Here is a 22,398-nt window from a genome sequence, read left to right as displayed (position 1 = left end):
GTCCCTGTGCTTTGCTAAACTTGTTCTAAGTAGGTGCTTTAGACCACTGAGCCATCTCACCAGCCCTAGACATTTTAAAATGTATAACACAGGGCTGGGCATGCTGGTGTAGGTCTCTAATCCCAGTACACAGGAGGCTGAGGCAGAAGGGTTGCTTTGAGTTTGAGGCCAGCCTGAATGACAAAGTAAGACCCTGTTGCCCCCAAAAGTAAATAATAATAATAATAATAATAATAATAATAATAAGTATGACTCCACTCCATCTATACAGTCTGTAACTATATAAATGCATGATAGGATAATTACAAATTTCTACTAGTAATGGGATTTCAGATAATTTTTACTTTTTCTGCCTATTTTCCTCCACTTTCCCCCTTTCCCCCTCCTTTCCTCCCTTCCTGCTTTCTCTCTTCCTCTCTTCCCTCTGATACTGCAGACTGGAGAAGCACTGAGCTACATCTCCAGTCCTTTTCTTTTTTCTTTCAGGTTCATTATTTTTTATTTATTTATTTTAATTTTTAGCGAAGAGTCTACAGGGTGTTCAGGGTCTCACTTCTAGATCGGACTCTAATGATCTGACTGTCTATAGCCTCCCAAGAGCTGGGATGACAGGTGCACTCCACCACACCCAGTCTCAATTGCGGTCTCAGTGCGCCGCAGGGGCGGAGGCCAGCACATAAGGCCCCAAGATTGAACCCCTAGCACCTGTTTGTATTTGCAGGAGCTTTAATCCACTGAGCTATTTGGCCAGCCCGCTTTCTTTTTTTGAGACGGGGCTTTTGTTAAGTACCACATTGCCCAGGCTGGCTAAGATTGAATTTACCTCTACTGCCAGCTGTGGTGGTGTATGGTTGAGCACCTGGTAGGTTAAGGTAGGAGGACTGCCATGGGCTATATAATAAAACCTGTCTTGAAAATAACTTGCTTCAGTTTTTCTTCCTTTCATATGTTTTGTTTTATTTTTGTTTCGAGAGGTTCTTATATGTAGTTCAAGCTGGCCTTGAACTTACTCTGGTCCAGGCTGGTTTCAAACTCCCTGCACTCCTCCTGCTTCAGATCCCAAGGGCTGAGATTACAGTGTCATTTTTTTTTTTTAATAGTGAATAAGCATGTACTCTAAAGTGGAGCTAAGGAGACTGGGGATATAGCTCAGGGCTAGGGTACTTGCCTGGCTTGGGAAGACTCTGGGTTTTATCCCCAGAACCACACACATAAAAAGATAAATTTTTCTTCTTTGTCTATTATGTGGACAAGAAAGGGAAAATGTAAAACGTTTAAATCATCTGGGGCTGGGAAGATGGCTCAGTGGAGTAAGTGCTTCCCTGACAAGCGCAAGGGCTTGAGTTCAATCCCCGGTTCCACCAATCAATCAATCATCTATGCTTCCTTTTTTTTTTTTTTTTTGGCAGAACTGGGGATTGAACTCAGGCCCTTATGCTCATTTGTTTTTTGCAACAGGGTCTTGCTATGTAGCCAAATTGGCCTTGAATTTATGGCAGTCCTCCTGCCTCAGCCTCCTCAGTGCTGGGATTACAAGCGTGTGGCACTGAGAGAGAAATGAGGCAGGCTTTAGAATTAATGGATGGCAAGGCTGGTTATGATGGCTCATGCCTGTAACCCAGGTCTCTGCAGGCTGAGGCAGGAGGATCACTGTGAGTATTTGAGGCCAGCCTGAACTACATAGTGAAACTCTTGTCTCAAAAAGACAAAACAGGGGGCCTGGCCCTAGCTCAGGCCTTTAAGTGGCAGCTTCCACAAAGCTGTCAGCCTCAGGTTGCTGGAGTTCGAACCTCACAACTCTCCCGCTGGCCAAAAGTGCCCTGAAGGCGTTCGAGGAACAAAAAAAAAAAAAAAAAAATCCTTATCAAAAAAAAAGACAAAACAAAAAATACAAAATGAATTGATAGCTTTTCCATATTAACTTGAATCTGTCCCAGGCCCTACCCAAAGGGCTACCTGCTGGAATACAGAAAACAGAACTCTCATCGATGATGTAGAATGTTCCTAAGGAGAGTCACATGGAGAGAAAACATTCTCTCAGGCTTTCACAGAGAGCACATTGGCCAAGCAATGGCCGTGACTCATCCACATGGCTGACACTGACAAAGGTTCTACAATCTGAGGTACAGGATCTCAGGATAAATCCTGAGGGGATTTCACTGACCTTCTCAGACCCAAAAGCTACAACTCTTGTTGCATAGGTCGTGCTTTACCTTGGTCTTAACCATCCAACAGAAAAGTATAAAAACGAAATATAAGAAGTAAAGCCATGCTGTTAGGTTGAGCTATAGGGGACTCAGGTCAACAATTTCTGACATTGCCAGTCAAGCGGAAGACCCAATACTATTATGGGCTACTGGACTCTTTTAGAATATTTTGCTGAGTTTACACACCTATAATATTCAAATAACGGAACTTAATTTAAAAAAAAAGGGTATACAGATGAATGTCCATTTTGTATCTGTGTATTCAAAGTTGTTAGGATATATATATATCTCTTAATGAACAGAGTGATTTTTTTTTTTTTTTCCGGAACCAGGGATTGAACTCAGGTCTTTGCGCTTGCCGGGGAAGCGCTTATTCCATGAGCCATCTCCCCGGCCCAAGTGATTTGTTCTAATGGTGTTTGTAAGTAGGATATCATGTCTGCATCTTGTACAGCAATTAACCACTAGGAAGAATGTATGCAGTGTGTTATTATTGAAACTGTCCTACCAATTTGATTTGAAACTCTCTCATTGCTATTTATCAATAAAATTATGGGAAAAAAAACCAGAACTCTCCATGCCAATGATCACAGTAGAGATCTATACTGGTGTGTCACACTGTGATGCCTCTGAAGACAAGGTAACATTGCAGCTGGGGACAATAAATCTTACTCAGAACTCAGGTAATATTTCCAACCTCAGAGGTCAAACAGTTCTCTCGTTCAACAAAGATTTACTGCTTAGAATGTCATTGTTCCACTTCTTTTCTTTTTTTCTTTTTTTTTTTTTTTTTTGGCAGAACCGGGGATTGAACTCAGGCCCTTGCACTTGCCAGGCAAGCGCTTATTCTACTGAGCCATCTCCCCAGCTCCTGTTCCACTTCTTTAGTCCTTGCTCACTATTGCATCTTTCCCTCAGCTGGTCCCTGTACTTCCCCACACCACCCTCCTCATATATTAAGGATCCAATAAATACTGGCCAGTCCAGGGAATTCATTGTCTTAGTCAGAAGAGCTCCAACTTTCTTGGGCCCCCACAAATCATACTGCATTGTCTCTTTTATCCTTCACCACACACTCATTCATCACATTGGCACACTGATCCGCTTGCCACATGCCACCAGTCCTGCCTAGAAGGGAACTAATGCATCTCTCTGACTAAAGAAGTTGAAGCACAGAGAACTTGAGTAATCACCTAAGGTCAAACAGTCTCTACTTGACAGGGTTCTTTATCTGGATAGAACAGTTTTAGAATGCAACTATGCAACCTGGAGACTCTTTTAGGTCTTTTTGTTGTTGCTGTTCTAGGTTTGAAGTGGAATGGCTTCCTGTATGCGGGGACCAGCCTCAGCCTTTCTCTAAGTGGCATCCAGGGAAGCCCATAAATCTTTTCCAAGCTGCGGTTCCAGAGATCAGAGTAACAGAAACAATCATAGGGACAAAGGCCACATTCCTGGGCCCTTAACTCATCACTCATTAAACACATAATTTATGAGCTAGGCATGGTGGTGCACACTTATAATCCTAACATTTGGGAGGTTGGGGCAGGATCACCGTGAGTTTTGAGAATAGCCTGAACTGCATAATGAATTCAAGGCCAGCCTAGACTACATGGCAAGACCCTGTATGAAAACAAAAAATAAATAAATAAAATGATTTATATTTTCTACTGAAGTGGTCACAAATTTAAAATTGATCTTTAAAGATCAATTTAATCCACTTTAAGTCAATGACTCTTCAATTGGGGCTACAAATACCCAGTGAGTAATTAAAAGCACAGTGAAGCTTGGCTTTTGTTTTGTGAAACATGGGGTCAAGTTTCTTAGCTCTACACATTGACAGCTTAGTCATTTTGGAACTACCTGTTTAAAAGTTGGCAAAAGAAGGTTGATTACCCTTAGAGTTGCAGAGCCTATCTCATCTTCCTTCAACAGAGAATGGGAAGAGCTTCACGGGAACATCCCCTAAGCCCAGAAGTCTCCATCCAGCCCCAACCCAGGATCACCTTGGATTTCAGCAGAGCCTCACAAGACAGAGAAGCAGACATGGAGCCCACAGCATACCCTAAACCTTAAGAACTCTCCTGCGACCATCTTAGAAAAGCAGAACTGAGATAATGATTGGCTACCCTCGGCCTCCTCAGCAAACATCTAGAAACCCTGGCCTGGTGCTTCTTGAGCCATAGGAACCTCTTCACTGAAAAGTTCCCTCTCCAGTTACTCAAGCTAGAGCCCTTGTTGTTTTCTTTCCTTTTTCAGGGGTACAGCTTGATCTTTGTTGGCTCCTCAAGCTAAATTCTCTTATATTTTTTTCTTTCTTTGAAACAGGATCTTGCTATGTAGTTCAGGCTGGCCTCAAACTTGCCTTGAGTTTGCTTCAGCCTCTGGGATTACAATGCTATACCACCATGTGTGGCCTTTTAGTATTTTCTCTTTCCAAATGAATCTTTTTTCTTTCAAATTTGCGCCTTGGTTTTAATTTCCATCATCAGTGAAGCAAGAACCCTTGCTAACCAGTGTCACAGAACTTTTTTTTTTTTTTTTTTTTTTTGAAACAAGGTTTCACTTTATAGCCCAGGCTGGCCTCAAACTCAGTGATCCTCCTGCTTCAGCCTCCCAATTGCTGGGAATACAAGTGTGCACTGACAGCTGACCAAAGTTGGTCTTAATGAAGTATCTCCTAAGCCACAGGGTCTGGAACGATAGATTTTAGACATAAATGCCCTTGACTTTATAGGACATGAGGTAGAAAGAAAACACACATCTGGCCTTTATGTATCCTCTTGACAGAGCTTCAGAAGGCGCTCGGGACTTTCCGAGTGACAGGAGTATCTTTTGCTATTCACTGAAGGCCTGAGTGGGTCATGTGCTAACAAAGTGACTGCTTACCAGCCTTGAAAGGGATAGCTTCAGGATAGGACTGGTCACCAGAAAAACCACTCATCTTTCAGTATGGGAGGGTTGAGGGGCTGGACAAGGAAAGCAGTCACATGGTCAGTGATGGGCTCAGTCTTGTGTCATAAAACTGCAATAGAAATTCAGAACTAGGAAGCTGCAAGACTGGGGTACACATGTGATGCCATGGGATGGGGGGAAGGGCTGGTTGCCACAGAAGCAGAAACTCCTGGGCTCAGAAAACTCTGTCCTTGCTGCCTAGGGATCTCCTCACCAGCCTGCTACTATGTATCTTCCAATATATAGCATTCTACTGAGTGTGTCATTCTGGTGAATTATTGAACCTGAGGAAGTCATAGAGGTTTCCAAACTAGTAGCCAAGTGAGGCAGAAATGCAAGTAGCTGGATACTAGGGAGTTGAAGTTGATCCCCTTAGCCAGTGGTCCTGTGCTAATTCCAGGTAGTAGAAATCAGAATTATTCAAATTAGAAAACTCCAGAAGTAAGTAATGTGTATTTAAGTTGCATGCCATGCTGTAGTTTGTCATACCTGTATTTGGAGACAGCCCAAATACCTGTCAAATGATGAATGGATAAGGATGTAGTTTTTCTATATGATAGAATACTACTCAGCCATAAAGGATAAGCCTGAGAAATTTCTAGCTATACTATTTTTTTTTTTTTGGTGGAACTGGGAATTGAACTCAGGCCCTTGCACTTGCCAGGGAAGTGCTTATTCCACTGAGCCATCTCCCCAGCCCCTCTAGCTATACTATTAAATGAAATAAATTAGACATACCAGTGTACATAGTACTTTCTCTGGTGCGAAAAACTGAAAATGTAGATAAGGATGAAAATGTGTGACAGATGTTGGGAAATGGGAAGGAAACGTTCAAATGAGAAGGGGAACAAGGGAAAGGGGAAGGAAGAAAAATAAAAGGAAAAACGGAAACAGCTTTTGTCCAGAAGAGAGGTTGAAGAGAGGGGAAGGGAATGGGGGAAAAGCAGCAAGATAAATCATCTACAGATATAAATTCCTTATGATTGGGGCTGGGGAGATGGCTCAGTAGAATAAGCGCTTCCCTGGCAAGTGCAAGGGCATGAGTTCAATCCCCAGGCCTGAGTCCAATCCCGGGTTCCGCCAAAAAAATAAATAAATAAATTCCTTATGATGAATGTAATCATTATGTATATCTAAAATGTACTGGAGGGGCTGGGGAAATGGCTCAGTAGAATAAGCGCTTGACTGGCAATCGCAAGGATCTGAGTTCAATCCCCGGTTCTGCAAAAAATAAATAAATAAATAAATAAATAAAAAATGTACTGGGGCAGCCAAACAGCTCAGCGGATTAACATGCCTGTGAGCAGGTTCAGCAGCCAGGGTTTCGATCCCCTGGGTCCGCCTTGCCGGCCCTGCACCCAGGGTGCGCGGAGACAGTGATTGAGACGGTGTGGTGGTGTGCGCCTGTAATCCAAGCACTTGCGAGGCTGGAAACAGGCGGATCACTATAAGTTTGATCTAGTAGTGAGACCTGAACACCCTATAGACCCTTCCCTAAAATAAAAAAGTAACCTGTATTTTGTCTAAATGCCAAAATATTGCATGCCATTCTGAATAGCGTGCTGAACTGAGATAGGATAGGAGAAACAAAGATAGGTAGAAAGAAGACAAGATGGTTGCTTTAAGAAAACTTCGGCTAGGCCCCAGGGATATAACTCAGTAGTACAACGCCAGCCTGGCAAGTGTAATATAATGAGTTTGATTTTGAGCGCCCCCCCACCAAAAAAAAAAAAAAAAAAGAGAGAGAGAGAGAAAGAAAAAGAAACTGTAGCTAAAACACAGAGTTACACAAACATACCCATGGCTTTCTGTTTTTTTTTGTGAGACCAGGTCTTGCCATGTAGTTCAGACCAGAGCAGTCTTTAACTCACTATGTAGCCCAGGCTGGACTTGACCTCACAATGAACCTCCTGTCTCAGTCTCCCAAGTGCTGGGATTATAGGCCTGCACCCACAGGCCAGGCCCCATGCCTTTATTTCTGAAGTCTGGCTTTCTTCCGGGTTCATCACTCCAAAATTCCTAAGTCTTAACAGTACTATAAAATTAGGGGCCAGGAAGATGGCTCAGTAGAATAAGTGCTTGCCTGGCAAGTACAAAGGCCAGAGTTCAATCCCCGGTTCCGCAAAAAAAGAAAAAAAAAAAAAAAAAAAAAAACTATAAAATTAAATTTTAAAAATACACTATAGGGGCTGGTGAGATGGCTCAGTGGTCTAAAGCACCTACTTAGAACAAGCTTGAGCAAAGCAAAGCACAGGGACCGCGGTTCAATCCCCCAGCACCACATGCCAGCCAGCCCCGCCCCCTGGTGGGCTGAGCTGGCCACACACACACACACACACACACACACACACGCACACACATAAATAAATAAATAAATAAATAAATAAATAAATTTAAAAATACACTATAAATTCCAGAAGAATTGTCAGACTTTTCCAGTCTCAGATAAACAATATTATCAAATGAGTACCACATTTTAAGCTTCAATTAGTCTGTATTTTAACCTGCGGGATAGCGTCAGTTTTTGCTTTAGTCCACTAGTGGGCAACCTGAGCTTAAGGAAACAAACACTAATAAATAATAAATGACCTAAAAGTAATTCTCAATCATCTGCCTTAAGGGTTCCCCAAAACCTCCCCAGGCTACAAAGGGAGCACCTGCTTTTTTTTTGCTTTTCTGCGTGTACTTTAACTCTGCTTAACACACTTGCCTATGCCACTCAGACGTGCCCTAATACTCCTTTTCACAACAAGCGTCATTGTCCCAGCCACTGCTGGGATGCAGAAAGTAACAAGTTTTCCAGCTCCTTTCCACCAGTCCCTGCCATCTCTGGATCACTTAACATGATAAAAACACTTATCTCTGGGCAGGAGTGGAACACAGCCGCACAGCGTCAGCAGAGCCCAATGGAGGTAACTGCGTGGCACCCAAGCTCCAAGGCAACCAGCCAGGGTCCTCTGTGTGGCAGCCCATTTCCCTGCCCCCACCTCCTCCAAGAAATCTGCAGAACGTGAATCCAGGAACTCACTTTATAACCCTATCACCCCCAGCCCAACGTGGCCCATAAGATGCCCTCCAGTGTGACCCATTAGGGCTTGGAAGGTGCCACTCATTCTCCTTTATATTTCACTGGAGACACAGGATATGTCTCTTCCCCATTTCAGCCAAGAAATCCTATGGCCACTGGAAACAGCAGTCAGGACTTTGGTGCAGGGTCAAATGGGACAAGGTGCCTGGTGTGGTGGCACGCGCCTGTAATCCCAGTAGTTAGGAGGCTGAGGCAAGAGGATCATTGCAAGTTTCAGACCAGCCTGGCTACAAAATGAGCTCAAGGCCAGCCTGAACTGCATAAGACCCTGTCTCAAAAAGACAAAAAAAAAAAAAAAAAAGGGAAGAAAAAAGGGACATGGTGACATCCTGCCATGGCTATTCACATACACTGCCTCCTACCTTCTCCCATGATTTGAGAGGACAAGTGCTTCTTGTTGATCCCCTGCATAAAAGTTTTAGTAACTTTTTGGGTGCCAGGCCTTGTGGGAGCCCTGAGCCATGGACTTTGGCTCCAGGTCACCCCCCAGCCCTGTTGCCCTTCCAGGCCAAGGCTCCCCTCCCCCAGTGGATCCTCCCCTCCAGGTGCTCCCCAGCCTCCCCTGCCCAAAGCCTCCTGTGGAGCAGCCAGTTGGTGTATGGCCCAAGAGGGTGATCCATGACTGGGGTTCTGAGCCCTCTGAAAGAGGAGCTCAGGAGGGTAAAGTCACAAGGTCAGCCTCAAAACAGATGTGCCTTCAAGGTACCGGCTCCACCAGGAGAGCTGTGCCCTGAGTGGTCTGCGTCTTGCTGGCGGGATTTTAGGGCCTGGCAACTTGGAAGATCTATATATTTTGTTTATTTTTCCCCAGTGATGGAGATTGAACCTAGGGCCTTTGCACTGAGTTATATCCCCATGCTGTTTTGCAACAGGCCCTCTCTCAATTGCTCAGGATGGGCTCAAACTTCTGATCCTTTTGTCTCAGCCTCTCAGAACACTGGCATGCACCACCATACCTGGATATGGAATCTGTTAAAAGGACATCAGCTCATCTTCCTCAAGTCTACTCAGAGGGTCACACTGTACTGCTCTGGGCCTGATATGGGATGCCAGAAGTCAGGGAGATGACCCTGAGTCATTGCAGCTATATCCCTCCCAGAGGCTGGGTAGACCAGGGTGGCTCTATCTCAAGCCATAGGTAAGTCCCTACCTGGGGCAGGGCTGCCCTGGATGGCAGTCCTTTAGCTTAGGGTCCTCCCTGCATGAGGCCTTCAGGTGCCAACTACAACAAAGGCCTCAGATCACAAAGCCGATGGTCAGCTCTGGGCAGGGAGACAGAGCTTAGACTTCTGCGGCTACTGGCCCCATCTCCTGGGCCTGGTTTCCTCCAAACACTGGCAGCCTGTCCATGCACTGTGCATGCCCAGGACCAACAGATGCCCACAGAAAGGTGTGCTGCAGGCAAGGGAAGGAAGCAGCTCCACTCCCATGGACCTGGAGGAACAGTGAGTAAAACCAGTCAGCTTTAATACTAATATAGTTCTCTCTTTTAAATACATGTTCCCCAGACAGAGCCAGGGGCAGGCTCTTGGCAGCAAGAGTGCAAAGGAAATGTGGGACAACACGGAATGAATCGGCAGGCGGCTCTCATCAGCCTGGGTCCCCACACCACGGATGGGGCTGCCTGCAGGGAGGGGTGGTGGCAGCAGTTTCCTCTGGTCCAGTTATTGCTAAAGCTAAGGGGCTCCCTCCTCTCCCCGGCTCCATAACACTTCTCAGGATTATTTCTGTCTCCAACTTAGTAGAGCCAGGGCCTGATGCCTCTGACCCAGGAGGGGTCCCCTATTCCCATTAGGGCAGCTCAGGTCTGAGCTGAGCTGGGGCTGCTCAGTAGCTGCTCTGGTGGCCAGTGAGGATGTACAGGTTGCTGTGTGCTCCCGGGTTGTCGGTGGGAATGCTCTCCAAGATGATATCTCTGCAGGGGAGATGGGGGAGGGTGAGGCAGGAGTAAGGCGTGTCCATCCCTCATTCTCTGGACCCAGGGGTGGCTGCAGGGCAAGCTGGAGTGCCCCTCCTACCTGTGGGCTCCCAGCACTCGGAAGATCCTCGTCTTATCAGTGATCTCCTGGGTCACCTGGGAACACAAGGAGCCCTGAGCCTACCCCAGCAGGCCCCCTCCCAAGAGGCAAGGATGACAGCAGGCCCCTAAGCCCCACTCACCTCATTGGTGTCCAGGCTGCGGCCCTGCATGCCATGGCTCCAGAAGGCTAACACACTGTCCTGCAGACACACTGCAAAGGCAAGTACCATCAGCCTGCGGCTGCTCCAAGAACACTGGGTGATGGCCCTTGGTGAGGGCTCAAGTCTGGGCCACAGAGGTTCCCACTGGCCTCAGTGGACTGGGCTCCTAGCCCTATCACATGCTGGGGACATTACCGTACCACCTTTGGCTCACTCACCCACTGTCTCGATGGGGAAGTCAAAGGTCAACTCAGGGGCCAATGTAGCTGTGGGCTCACCCTGCAGGTTGACGATCCTCACGCAGCCTGCCCAGGAAGAGGGCTGGTGGGCGGGGTGGGGCAACTTCCCTTACCCGCTGCCACCCTAGTCCTCACTCTTGGGGCACTCACGTTCAAAGCTGACCAGTACTGTATCTCTGTCCACCTGGATTACCTGCTGGGCTGAGCCCGGGATTCCCTCTGTGGGCAGAGAAGGAAGACAGGACCTAGATGAGTTCTCAACCCACTCTGATCCAAAAGGGCATGGGGACACCCTATAGCCAAGCCCCATTTATGTGTATATTTCAGCTGCTGCTAATCTCATTTAAGAAGATAAGGGATCACCCTGGGTCACAAGGAGTTACGGAGAGTCCCTTAGGCAGGCTTGGGAGTCAGGAAAACCAGGATGTGACACTCAGTCACTTGCAACCAAAATAAAGTCACTTCACCTCTGAGCCTGCTTCCTCATTGGTAGCCCAAGTATTGGTAGCCTCCTTGCAGAGCCACCATGAGAACCAAAAGTGAGATTCTGTGAGTGAAACTGCTGGCAAGGCCAGGCACAAAGAAAGCTTTCCTTCTCTCCCAGTATCCTTCAACACTCCACCCCTACCCCCAGCCTCCTTGCTCTGGGCAGGGGCCTGTTTCCTGCCTCAGAGTTGCCTCTTCCTGCTCCTCTATAACAGTTCTGAACAGTCCCTTTTTCTTAGCTCCTAAGCCCTAAGTCAAATGAAATTTTGTTTGTAATAGGGTGTCCTGTTCCCCATGCCAGCCCTCAATTCCTGGGTTCCAGTGATCTTCCTTAGTCAGGTCCCTGAGCCCCACCAGGAGGTTAAGACAACAGGGAGAAACCACACACGAAGCCTGATGTCATCTAACAAATCTGTCATGGGAGCCCTGCAGCACACTGAAGAGAGGCTGGGTGCTCCACACTCTGCCAGGAAGCCCTCACACTCCCAAGGCCACTGTGGAGCCATCAGGCCGTGGGGAAGCTGGTTTGAGCTTGCAAACCATCCCCTTAAAAATAATATATATATAAATTATTTATATGTTTATTTGATATAAACAGGGATGGAACTTGGGTCCTTGCGCTTGCCAGGTAGGCACTTACACTGTTGAGCTATCTCCCTAGCCCCTGCAGACCCTGTTCTGTCTCTCATGCAACCCTTGCCCGCAGTCCAGTGTTCTAACTCACTCACCAGGTGGGATAAGGATGTCAGGAGTCAGGCCAGCCTCCAGGGGTAAGACATGGAAAAGGACTCGGCAGCCTGGCCCCTCAGGTCCTTCGGCACCTACACACACCTGGGGCAGCTCCTTCCCATCCAGCACCAGTGGCTCCAGCATCCCAGCTGGGCTGGGGAGAGGGCTGGAGAAATTCTGGGGAGCAGCAGGAATGTTGGGGGTCTCCATTTTGCTCCCAAGCACCCTGCCCCATGGTCCCCCAGCCAGCCCCCAAATGTCCCACACCTTTAGCAGCAGGAACTTCTGCAGTGGCTCATACCACTGCAGCAGGAGCAGGCTGGTGGGTAGCGCGGCTAATAGGAAGGTGCTGCCCGTGTAGGGATTCCGCACTGTGGAGAAGCAGTCATGGGCATGGGCTCTGCCTGAGCCCTGCCACCCTAGGCCCCAGCCCACTCTTACCCACACGACACTGCAGGCAGCCTTTGGTATCTGGGATCTTGGTGGACAGTGCGAAGCGCCTGTAGGGATGACAACCAGGACCTGCATTGGAGAGCCATCCATGGATGTGACTTCCAGAGCCCTGAAGTGCCACTGTCATCTTCCCAGTTCACAGGTAAAAGGCAGAGGCTTATTGAGTGTGGCGGGGCACACCTGTAATCCTGTAATCCCAGCATTTTTCAAGGCTGAGACAGGAAAACTGTAAATATGAGCACAGCCTGGGCAATTTAGTGCCTTAGCTGGACTGTTATGGTTTATATCTAGGTGTATCCCCCAACCTCTGTGCCCTGAGGGCAGGGGGCTTGTAGAAGGTAACTGAACTATGCCACTCTACTCCAATTCACCATGGTACCATTGAGGGCTCAGTGTCAGGAGGCAGGGTCTGGTCAGAGAAGGTAGGTCACTGAGGGCATGGCCTAGCGGAATCTCCCTGCCCAGCTACCACCTGCTCCAGCATCCTGGCTGCCCTGAGGCTAGCAACTCTCCGCACACAGTCCCTTCCACAGCGCCTTGAACAAGGGGAGGACTAAAACTTCTAAAACATGGAGCCAAAAGAAGCCTCTCCTCCTTTTAGTTGTGGGCATCAGGTATTTTGTCCTAGCAAAAAGAAAAGTGACCAATACAGGTACCCTGTGTCAAAATTTTAAAAAGGGGGTAGAGATGTAGCTCATAGCAAAGGCCCCGGGTGCAATTCCCAGCAATAATAAGAAAGAAAGAAAGAAAGAAAGAAAGAAAGAAAGAAAGAAAGAAAGAAAGAAAGAAAACCAGCCCGCCAGCCAAAAACAAAACAAAAGAAAAAAGAAAGAGGAGAGCCAGAGATTCAGAGAGGCCAACAACTTGCTGTTTGGCTCACAAAATTACATGTGCTCTATGTGGCCTTGAGTAAGCCAATTTAGCTCTCCCTGCCTCAATTTCCACATCAGAATAGGGACGAAGTGGTGCCAACCTCAGTGGCTCACAGTAAGGTACAATAAGATAACACTGGGGCTGGGGATTGATTGATTGGTTGATTGATTTTGGTACCTGAGATCAAACCTGGATCGTTGCATTTGCCAGGCAGGCATTTATGCCACTAAGCTATCTCCTCAGCCCTGGGGATTTAGCTTAGCAGCAAAATGCTTGCCTAGCAAGCTGGAAGCCCTGGGTTCAGTCCTCGGCACCGAAAACAAAAAAATAAACCTCAACTAAAAAATAATTACAACAAGAAAATAAATAAAGTAATGCTCAAGGTAGCACTCTCATTTGGGTACTTTTTTGGTACCAGAAATCAAACTCAGGGGAGAGAGCAAGCAAGAGAGTGAAATCGAGAGCGAGAAATAGCTAAAAGTCTGCTCCCTGTTGCTTTGGCCAGGGCTACTGCCCTGCAGGGCCATGGCGTTATTGGCTTCTTGCCCAGGAAGAAGGGGTGAAGGGTGGCTGTCAGAGAGGTGTTTGCTTTGGTTAAGGGGAGTCATCAAGCCCCAGAGGACCCTGTGGACTTATTTCTTCTTCAGGGAACTCTGAGAACAGGGCTACATGCTGGCCTTGCCAGCCCCTCCTAATGGCCTGGCCCTGCCTCTGCCTCTGTCTGGATAAGGCCCCAGGGAGGAAGCTGCCCTCTGTCCTGCCTTCTTCCTCCCACTCTCCCCCAGCTGCCCTTTGTGTGGGACAGTGGCATATCACTTTGTGTTTATTTTCCCCAACAATTCCAGTTTGCCCTTCTGCACATTCAAAATGGACACTGACTGATTTTCCAGACACATGCCTGCGGAGGCTCTGGTGGGCCTTGGGCCAGTTCAGAGGCTCACTGGGGAATGAGCTCAGGAAGCCCCAAGGCCATAGGGCAGCAGGTGCAGGAAAGGCCTGGGCCCTCATATTTTCCCCCAGATGGTGTTGCACTGGCCTAGCCTGCCTTGTCCTCCCTGCCTCCCAGCCAGCTTCTACATTACCTGCGTGGTCATGACAATGACCAAGCCATGGCCTGGCACTCTTATCCCCAAGCTCCAGCCCTACCCAGCCATGGACAGATGCAGGTGGCACTTATATACCAAATAACTTTCTTTCTTCCAATACTAGAGATTGAACCCAGAGCCATCACAGTAAGCTCCATCTCCATACCACTCCTCATTTTAAATTTTTTAATTTTGATCGCTTCTCAGCTTTTTGGCTAAGATCAAGTATAAATTTTTTAATTTTGAGGCAGGGTCTTTCTAAGTCTCTAAGTTGCCAGACTGGCTGGAATTTGTGTTTTTCCTGCTCCAGTCTCCCAGACTGCTGGAATTACAGGTCTGTAGCACCAACAGTGGATGAATAAGAGTCTCTGTGTGGTCAATTCAGCTTCCTGTGAAAGCCACTCCAGGGCCAGGAAAATCACTTAGTGGCATAAGTGCCTGCCTGGTCAGCACAGGTCCTGAGTTCAATCCCTGGTACTAAAAAAAAAAAAAAAAAAAAAAAAAAAAAAAAAAAAAAGGGAAAAGAAAGCCACTCTACTCCCAGCTGATGACAGCTCCATCCTGCCTGTGGCCCAGGACAGCAGCCTTGACTCTAACCTTGATTCTCCTTTCTCTTCCAGCCACTACCTATCATCAGGAAATCCTGCTGTCTCAAGTTGCAAAACAGCCAGGATCAGACCAGTTTTTACATCCTTCATTGTTACCCGAGCCCACTCCACTGTCACCTCCCAGCTGACGCTTGCCACCAGCCTAGGCCAACAGCTAAGTGGCCATGGAACATTTCCATGTGTGCTGGTCCTCGGCAGTGACTCCCCAGCTGCTCCCCCACACCAACCATCCCCAGACCATGCCATGTTACTTCCTGAGTACAGCTCCAGTTGGCCACTTCTCAGGGGCCCTCAGCCCAAGCTTAGTGGGCCACTAAGCTGGCCTCCTTTCCTGTCCCCTCCCCTCCTCCAATACACTGCTCACCCACTGTGTACCAGAGCCCACCAGCCTCTAATTGTCAGCAGCCCGGATTCTTTTTTTGTGGCAGAACCAGAGGTTAAACTCAGGCCCTTGCACTTGCCAGGGAAGCACCTATTCCACTGAGCCATCTACCCGGCCCCAGCAGCCCGGATTCTTTGCTAAGAGGACCAAGACATTTCCCTGCGCTTCTGCCCCTCATTCCGTGGTCCTAGCGACTGGCTCGAAGGTGAGCAGTCAAGAGCTATACAAGGATCCTCTTGGTGCACTGAGGCCTGGATGCAGCTGAGCCTGAAGCTAACTACACTCCCAAACTTGTAGTTACTAGAGTCGCTCATCTCTATTTTGCACCTAAGTGAATGAGTCGAGTCAGTTCGGAACAGTTTCGTGGCTGACTGCTGGGAAAAATCAACACCTCAACCCTCTGTAAGCCAAGAAGGCCTCAGCCTTCAGTTCTGCCCAGCACCAGGTATGCCCAGCTCCCCCATGTTAAAATCAAGGGCTCATATGACTCATGATGACCCCAAGCCCTACAGAGCTCATGTGCTCTGTGCCCATTTTCATGGTTGTCAGACTAAGCCCCATATCCTGATGGCCATCCCTCTCATGACTTACAAAGCACTTTGACACCTGTGGTTCCCTTCTTTTTTGTTTTTGTTTTTTAGATACCAGGTATTGAATCTCTACACTGAGCTACATCCCCAGCCTTTTATAATTTCATTTTGAGGCAGGGTTTTGCTAAGTCACTAAGTTTCCCAGGCTGGACTAAACTTGGTATCTTCCTGCCTCAGTCTTCCAGAGTGCTAGGTTTTATAAGTATGTACCACCATGCTCAGCCACGAGTCTCAACTCAAACAATCCTGGGAGACACTAGGGGACCACCAATTATACTGACCAGACTCTGAGAACAAGGACGACTGACACATCCAAGGCCCCACCAGTGCCAGAACTAGAGAGGCTACACTGCAGCCCTGTTCTGCCCCTGGGCTGCTACCCTGCACATTCACTGCCCTGACCTGGGGATGATGCGCTGAGTGAGGCGGTTGGTGGGGATGGTGAGGGGGGCCTGCTGCTGTAATCTCCGCTGCTCAAACAGGCCAGGGAGGTCGTGTGCCCAGATATGTGTGGACTTCCCTGCCAGAACCAGAGACGGACAGGTTAGGCTTCTGAGGGTGATCAGGGCAGGCACTGTGGGTGCCAACCCACCTATATCGCTTCCTACCTGAAAGTGACAGCAGCACATTGTTCACACAGTAGAGCCAGGTGCAACGGTGGGAGATGAGCTGGAGAAGAGTCACATGGAGGTCCAGGAGGGACATGGTTGTCACCTGGGGCTGTGACCTCTACCCCCCTCCACACCCCCACCCCAGGAAGTCGGCCTCACCTTCTCCAGTGTGTCCTCATGCAGCTCGTGCAGGTTGAGCGTATAGATGCCTTCCTCAGCCCCCACCACCAGGAACTGGTCTGCCAGAGTGGCCATGGGGTCAGAAGTTAGTCATGCCTCAGTCCAAGCACAGGGACAACCAGCTCCCCCTCCTTCATCCCAGCCTACCTCGAGTGACAGGGTGGATCCAGGTGACAGCAGTGTGAATCCTCAGGGGACAACCATTAAAGACCTTAGAGAAGCAGGCGCCCATCTGTGGAGGAGAGGGGCTGCCAGGGGAACCAAGGACATGGCAGTGGGGTACAGGGCCTAGGCTATGGGGCAACACTTACGTGCACTTTGGGGGTGGGGGGCAGTCCATGGCAGGCAGACCTCTGGGAGGAAGGGGAGGAGTCAGGGCTGAGGTGATGTCTACCACCCTCTGCCTACCACCACCTGTAGCCCCCTCACCTCAGGATCGTCCCGATGCTTCATGGTGGCCCAAGCTGTGGGCAGCAGCGGGGGGCTGTCAGGCCCTGGTGGAGGTGGGGGCAAAGTTCCTGTGGGCACAGGCTGCTGTGAGCTCAGCTTGTCCTATACCCAGGTCTCCCCTGGCCTCCCAAGCCTGAGACTCACCTGGGGGGCTGGAATGGGGGTCCTTAGCTATTGGTTCAGTAGCAGGTGGACCCAGGAATGGGGCTCGCTTGATGGTTCCCACAGCATCATCTGGGGACTCCAACTCCTGGCAAGAAGGTAGAGAGTGCAGGTGGCTATTGGCAGGCAACCCTATAACTTCAGGTTAGCCATACCTGGGCAACTTCTCCCAGCTTCCTCCACTGTGTACCTTTAGCTCTGAGGCTGGCCTGATGGTCAGGCTCCTGGAGGAACAAAGCAGAGGGCTCTGACTGTGAAACAAAACTGGCACCCAGGCCAGGCTATCCCTGCCCTGTCCCAGGTGCCACCTCTCACCTTTCCTCCAAAGCCTCCTGGACAGACTGCAGCAGACTCCTGGGCAGGAGAGAAAGGGGTCAGAGGTCAGCCTTTACATTTCCCTCAACCTGCAGCTCCTCTCCTCTTCACTCACCTGCTCAGTTCCTCCTTTCCAAGAAGTGTCCACTCTTCCTCCCACTGGAAAAAACCGAGGCAGGAAACCCAGAAGAGAGGTGGAGAGAGACAACATGAGAAGGCAGTTGAGATGCCAAGGGAGAGGAGACAGACAGATGGACAGTGGGATGGAACTAGGCAAGAGACTCATGAGAAATGGTGAATGAGCTAAGTGATTACACAGGCAGGGCAGGACGTAGATGAGGTCTTAAGCCCCTGACAGACCTTCATCCTTGAGAAAGATGTGGTCACCCTGCTACCTTCCAGCTGTCTTTGAAAAGAGCCCCCAGGGCTGGCCAAATAGTGCAGTGGATTAAAGTGCCTGCAAGCAGGCGCAGGGGCCAGGGGTTCAATCCCTGGTCCTACCATGCCCCCCACCGCCCTGGGCGCACTGAGACGGCAATTAAGACTGGGTGTGATGGTGCATGCCTGTAATCCCAGCTCTTGGGAGGCTGTAAATAGGTGGATCACTACAAGTCTGATCTAGTAGAGACCCTGAACACCCTGTAGACCCTTCCCTATAAAAATAAAAATAAAAATAAAAAAGAATTTCAAGGTCTGAAAGGAGCCCCTAGCTCCCAGATCCCTAGATGGTACTGAAAGCTCCTGCTTTGAAACACCTTAACTTGAGGGACTTGACCTACTCCCCAGCCCCTACCCCAACCCCTCCCGCCGTGTGTAGCCCACCTCTCACCGGCTCATTGAGTGGGTCTGTTTCCTTCCTTCGAGGGGCACCAAATTTCACCTGGTGAACTGGGGGAGAACGTGGGGACAGAGGCAAGGAACACAGGTTAGGGACCCAGAACTTCAAAACTGACCTCCTCGTTCCTGACACGTGCACGCACATATGGCCCCACCAGAAGACTCACACTGGATCTCAGAGGGTGTCCTCTCAGCTGCGCCGTGCTGCCCCCGTGAGTGTATGGTGTCTGGAAACATGTCATAAGCCTGGGAAAGAACAAACCCAGTGGGCTCAAACCTAGCACACACAAACACACACACACAATGCACAATCAGGAATCCTTCTAGGTGCATTACATGCACCAGGGTGTTTTACTTTTCACAACTCTTCGAGGCACCCTCATTTCACTGATGCCAAAACTGGCATAGAGAGATCAAATAACTTGCCAAAGATCACACAAAAAGCAAGAGTGCTTAGTCATGGTCACAGTCAGCTTAGTCATGATCACAGTCAGCCCGTGGTTCCCAAAGGCGGGAACCTATCAAAGAAGTATAGGAGGCAAGCATGGCCCAGCTCAGGAAAGATTCCTACTGGGTAGGCTCAGGGGAGAGAAGGGACCTAGACCTGGGTCTCCCATAAGCTCCTTACCACTTACCAGACCCACTCTTACCTCCAGTTCACAGTCTTCAGGTGAGAGGGTTCCCAGGTGCGGGTCACTGGCCTTGTCCAGGAGCTGAGTGAGGAGGGCCCGAGGGAGGTGCTGTGTTGTGAACGGGTGCTGCAGGAGCAAGGAGCAATCAGCTGGGCTCTATCTTCTAGGTTCTGCTTTTAAGCACCAAGCTCCAGGCCAGCCCTACCTCCTACCTGCAGAAGCTTTTCGGCTGTGGGCCTTTTCTTGGGGTTCTTGGTCAAGGCCAGCTTGAGGAAATGGTGAAAATTCTGGGTCCTTGGGGGACACAAGAGATCCCACCAGACCCAGGTAAGGCCTCCTGCTGGAAAGCTGCTGGGGGCCCCCACCACTGCTCTGGGCCCGCCCAGGAAGGAGCCAGCCTGAGCAACGTTGCAACACACTAGCGCCTCCACTGCCAGCCACCTGCCCTTCTTTCCTATCCACATGGAGTCCCACCCAGAGGCAGCTCTAGGCCCCTGGCTTGGAGGGTCTGCAGAGAACTGAAGAACAGGCTTCCATGCTATATCCAAGTGCTGGCAAGCAGCTCCTTCTCTAGGGCCCCAGCTGAGAAAAGGGGGCCCATGCAGGGGGAGTGAGCTCTCACCAGCGTGTCTTTTCTCGCAACTTTGGTGGTTGGAAGTTGCTCTTTGACATGAGCATCAAGGCCCTATAGAAGTACCGAATCAGGGGTCAAGGGTTAGCTATAGTTGCTTAGTCGGGGTTCAAGAGTCAGCACTACAAGAGTCAGGCCAGAAGCATGTCTCAGGCTGACCTCATGGGGTGCAGGTGGAAGAGAGGAGGCTGCAGCTCAGCCAGCTCAATGGCGGTGATACCCAGGGCCCAGACATCACACAGCTCGTTGTAGCCACCCTTGCGCTCCACAGCTGCAACCTCCGGAGCCATCCTAGAGACAACATCACACAGGGCATGCCCAAGTGTCCCACCTATAGTCGCTGCCCCACCACACAAGACACAGCCTCACCAGTATGGAGTCCCAATGAAAGACCTCCTCTTGGCCACGGATGCCGTCAGCTCGCCTGATACCCCAAAGTCAGCTGCAGGGAAAGTGAGCTGCTCTCACTAGTCCTCTGACCCCTCTAGCCATTCTACCACCAGGGCACTGGCTCAGGATGCATGGGCAAGGCAGAGATGGGTGGGCAGCCCAGGTGCAGCCACAGCTGCTCCAGGCCTAAGGGCCCAGGTCAGGGGCTTCTCCTTCAAGGGCCAAGCAGCTTCTGTCTCTGAGTGTGTGGTCTTATGTCTAATTCTACCTAGATCCAACCTCATCCAACTTGCAACAGGAAGTACAGCTAGGATTTCTAAATGGGTAAACTGATGCTCACGTGGTAAAATGACTCCTCCAAGGTAACCCCATGCTTGAGGCAATGTTTTCTCTGACAATTCCAGAGCCCTCACCCCACTACATCCCCCAGTACTGACCCAGCTTGACATCACCCTGGAGAGTGAGGAGAAGGTTGGCTCCCTGTGGGAATAAGGAGAGAGAGTCCTATGGAATGTCCCAGGGCCACTGCCGCTCTGGCCCCCAACCATGCCCTTGGACAACACCTACCTTGATGTCTCTGTGGATCTTCCCCTGAGAATGCAAGTGGTGCAGACCCTGGAGGCAGAGAGCAGTTCCAGAGTGCAGCTGCCTAGCACTAGCCCCCCCCCCCTCCTGAACCCTTCCTCAGGTCTAAGGCCCCCCACTCAAGCTGCTTCCTCCTCCCCTCTCCCCAAACAGGATGTGGCTGAGCCAAGAGGGAAATGGACTGCTTCCGGCAATAGGGCTGGGGCCCCTTCCCTGAGGACCCATGGCCCAGGCCAGCTCTGCCTGAGGGACTCCCCCCTGGCTCTGGGCCCTGGCTCCGGGACCACCTACGCGCATCTGATGGGACCAGGTACCTTCAGTGCCTCTCTGCAAACATAGGCAATCTGCCGTTCCTCCAGAGGCCCGGTGGCTAAAATGGAAAGGTGAGGGATGGTGGGGCCTGGGGGATCTGGTGACCCTCCTTGGCCACCCTGTGTGGGAGGAGCAATAGGCAAGGCTAGATGAGAAAAATGTTAACCATTTTTCCTCAAGTCTAATCTGGGATTCTGAGCCCAGAGAAGGACAGTATTTTTCTCAAGGTCACACAGCCAGTCAGGAGTGGAGAGCAGCCCAAGTCCAGCCCAGACTCTTCCCTCCTAACCCTACCTGTGAGGATTGGGGAAGAGATGTGGTTCTCACCATGGTAAATTTCCTGCAGGGACCCCCCTCCACAGAACTCCATGCAGATCCACAAGCGGTCATTCCTGGGGTAGGGAGATGACACAGAGCTGGGATGGGCACACAGCAGACCACATGGGGGCTGCCAGGGCAGGAGGATAAAGCACCCTCACCTGAGGTAGCTGCCAATGTAAGCCACCACATTGGGGTGGCGGCATTCACGGAGGATGGTGATTTCCTGTTGGAGAGAGCTGATGTCGTCTCCTGAGGAACACAAGACATCACATAGGGACCGAAGAGGGGTGGCCAGGACTCACTGCCCCCATCAGCAAAATGAGACTGCCTCCCTCCCCAAAGCACAGGTGCCAGGCTACCATACCTCCGGGGCTTGCCTCTCAGAGGGTCTGGAAATGTCAACTCTCTGCCCCTAGCAGCGCGCCCTTCCGCGCCCTGTCTCCCTCCGGCTCGTAGGCCCCTCCCGGGCCCTCACCTGGGTCAAGCTTAACGATCTTCACGGCGGCCAGCTCAGATGTGACCGTGTCGCGGGCCTGAGGAACGGAGGGGGTGCAGCGGGATGAGGAGGGGGCGGAGCTGGGGGCTGGCAGCTTGGCGGGGCGCGAGTACCCTCCACCCAGCGCTCCCGCGCGTCCTGCCACTCGGCGCACCTTGTAGACGTCGCCATAGGTCCCGGCCCCTACGCGCTGCAGCAGCTCAAAGCGGTCCCGCGGATCCTGCAGCGACACATCCCGCAACAGCGCCATGGCCCGGCGCCCGGCGGGCGCTAGCTGTGGAGCCGGCGCTGGGCGGTGCGGCGCGGGGTGGGGCGGTGCGGCCGGGGCGGGCACCGGTGGCGCCGAGGCCGCGGGGCGGGGCCAGCCTGGAGACGCCCAGCGCCGCCCAGCGCTCGGTTGGGAGGAGGCACCCATGGGACTGGCCCGCCGCGGCGCGGGGAAGCCCCGAGGCTGGGAGGAGTTTGGGTCCGTTCCGGCCACTGGTGCCTGGCGCTCTACAGGTGGTGAACATGAAGTCTAGAAACGCAGGGAAGAATGGACGTTTCACTCCCCACCCCGTTTCCCAGATGAAACACGCATACTTTTTTTTAACAAAATGTATT

At 50.4% G+C, this 22,398-nt stretch overlaps 1 protein-coding gene across 2 annotated transcripts; it reads right to left on the bottom strand.

The window, feature by feature from the left end:
- Nucleotides 1–9,462: 9,462 nt before the first annotated feature.
- Nucleotides 9,463–22,109, bottom strand: Map4k2 (mitogen-activated protein kinase kinase kinase kinase 2). 2 transcript variants are annotated; one of them, XM_004643742.2, is made up of 32 exons: nucleotides 21,950–22,109; nucleotides 21,775–21,832; nucleotides 21,458–21,548; nucleotides 21,306–21,370; nucleotides 20,981–21,036; nucleotides 20,649–20,696; nucleotides 20,519–20,561; nucleotides 20,061–20,133; nucleotides 19,851–19,982; nucleotides 19,683–19,745; nucleotides 19,273–19,354; nucleotides 19,079–19,186; nucleotides 18,596–18,674; nucleotides 18,421–18,479; nucleotides 17,707–17,750; nucleotides 17,592–17,630; nucleotides 17,467–17,500; nucleotides 17,259–17,364; nucleotides 17,094–17,182; nucleotides 16,976–17,017; nucleotides 16,812–16,896; nucleotides 16,644–16,723; nucleotides 16,482–16,542; nucleotides 16,276–16,393; nucleotides 12,324–12,382; nucleotides 12,150–12,253; nucleotides 11,882–12,059; nucleotides 10,818–10,886; nucleotides 10,647–10,733; nucleotides 10,408–10,478; nucleotides 10,266–10,321; nucleotides 9,463–10,162 (listed from the first exon to the last, which is right to left on the bottom strand). In XM_004643742.2, exons 1-32 carry the CDS (start codon nucleotides 22,043–22,045, stop codon nucleotides 10,075–10,077), a joined length of 2,463 nt encoding a protein of 820 aa, XP_004643799.1. In that variant the 5' UTR covers nucleotides 22,046–22,109; the 3' UTR covers nucleotides 9,463–10,074. The 2 variants fall into 2 exon arrangements, with proteins under 2 accessions (XP_004643799.1, XP_012372940.1); XM_012517486.2 differs by having other exon boundaries at nucleotides 17,094–17,158.
- Nucleotides 22,110–22,398: the final 289 nt, after the last annotated feature.

This window comes from Octodon degus, unplaced genomic scaffold (genome assembly GCF_000260255.1).
Source record: "Octodon degus isolate 3935 unplaced genomic scaffold, OctDeg1.0 scaffold00184, whole genome shotgun sequence".
Classification (NCBI taxonomy): domain Eukaryota; kingdom Metazoa; phylum Chordata; class Mammalia; order Rodentia; family Octodontidae; genus Octodon; species Octodon degus.
This window is presented reverse-complemented; position numbering and strand designations above follow the sequence as displayed.

Excerpts from the sequence above, each read along its gene's own strand:
- Map4k2 (XM_004643742.2), bottom strand. The coding sequence starts at position 22,045 with ATGGCGCTGTTGCGGGATGTGTCGCTGCAGGATCCGCGGGACCGCTTT. Across the intron at positions 20,697-20,980 it reads TTTGCAGAGAGGCACTGAAG|GGTCTGCACCACTTGCATTC; the intron begins GTACCTGGTCCC and ends CTCTGCCTCCAG. Across the intron at positions 16,897-16,975 it reads CCCCCACCCCCAAAGTGCAC|ATGGGCGCCTGCTTCTCTAA; the intron begins GTAAGTGTTGCC and ends TCTCCTCCACAG.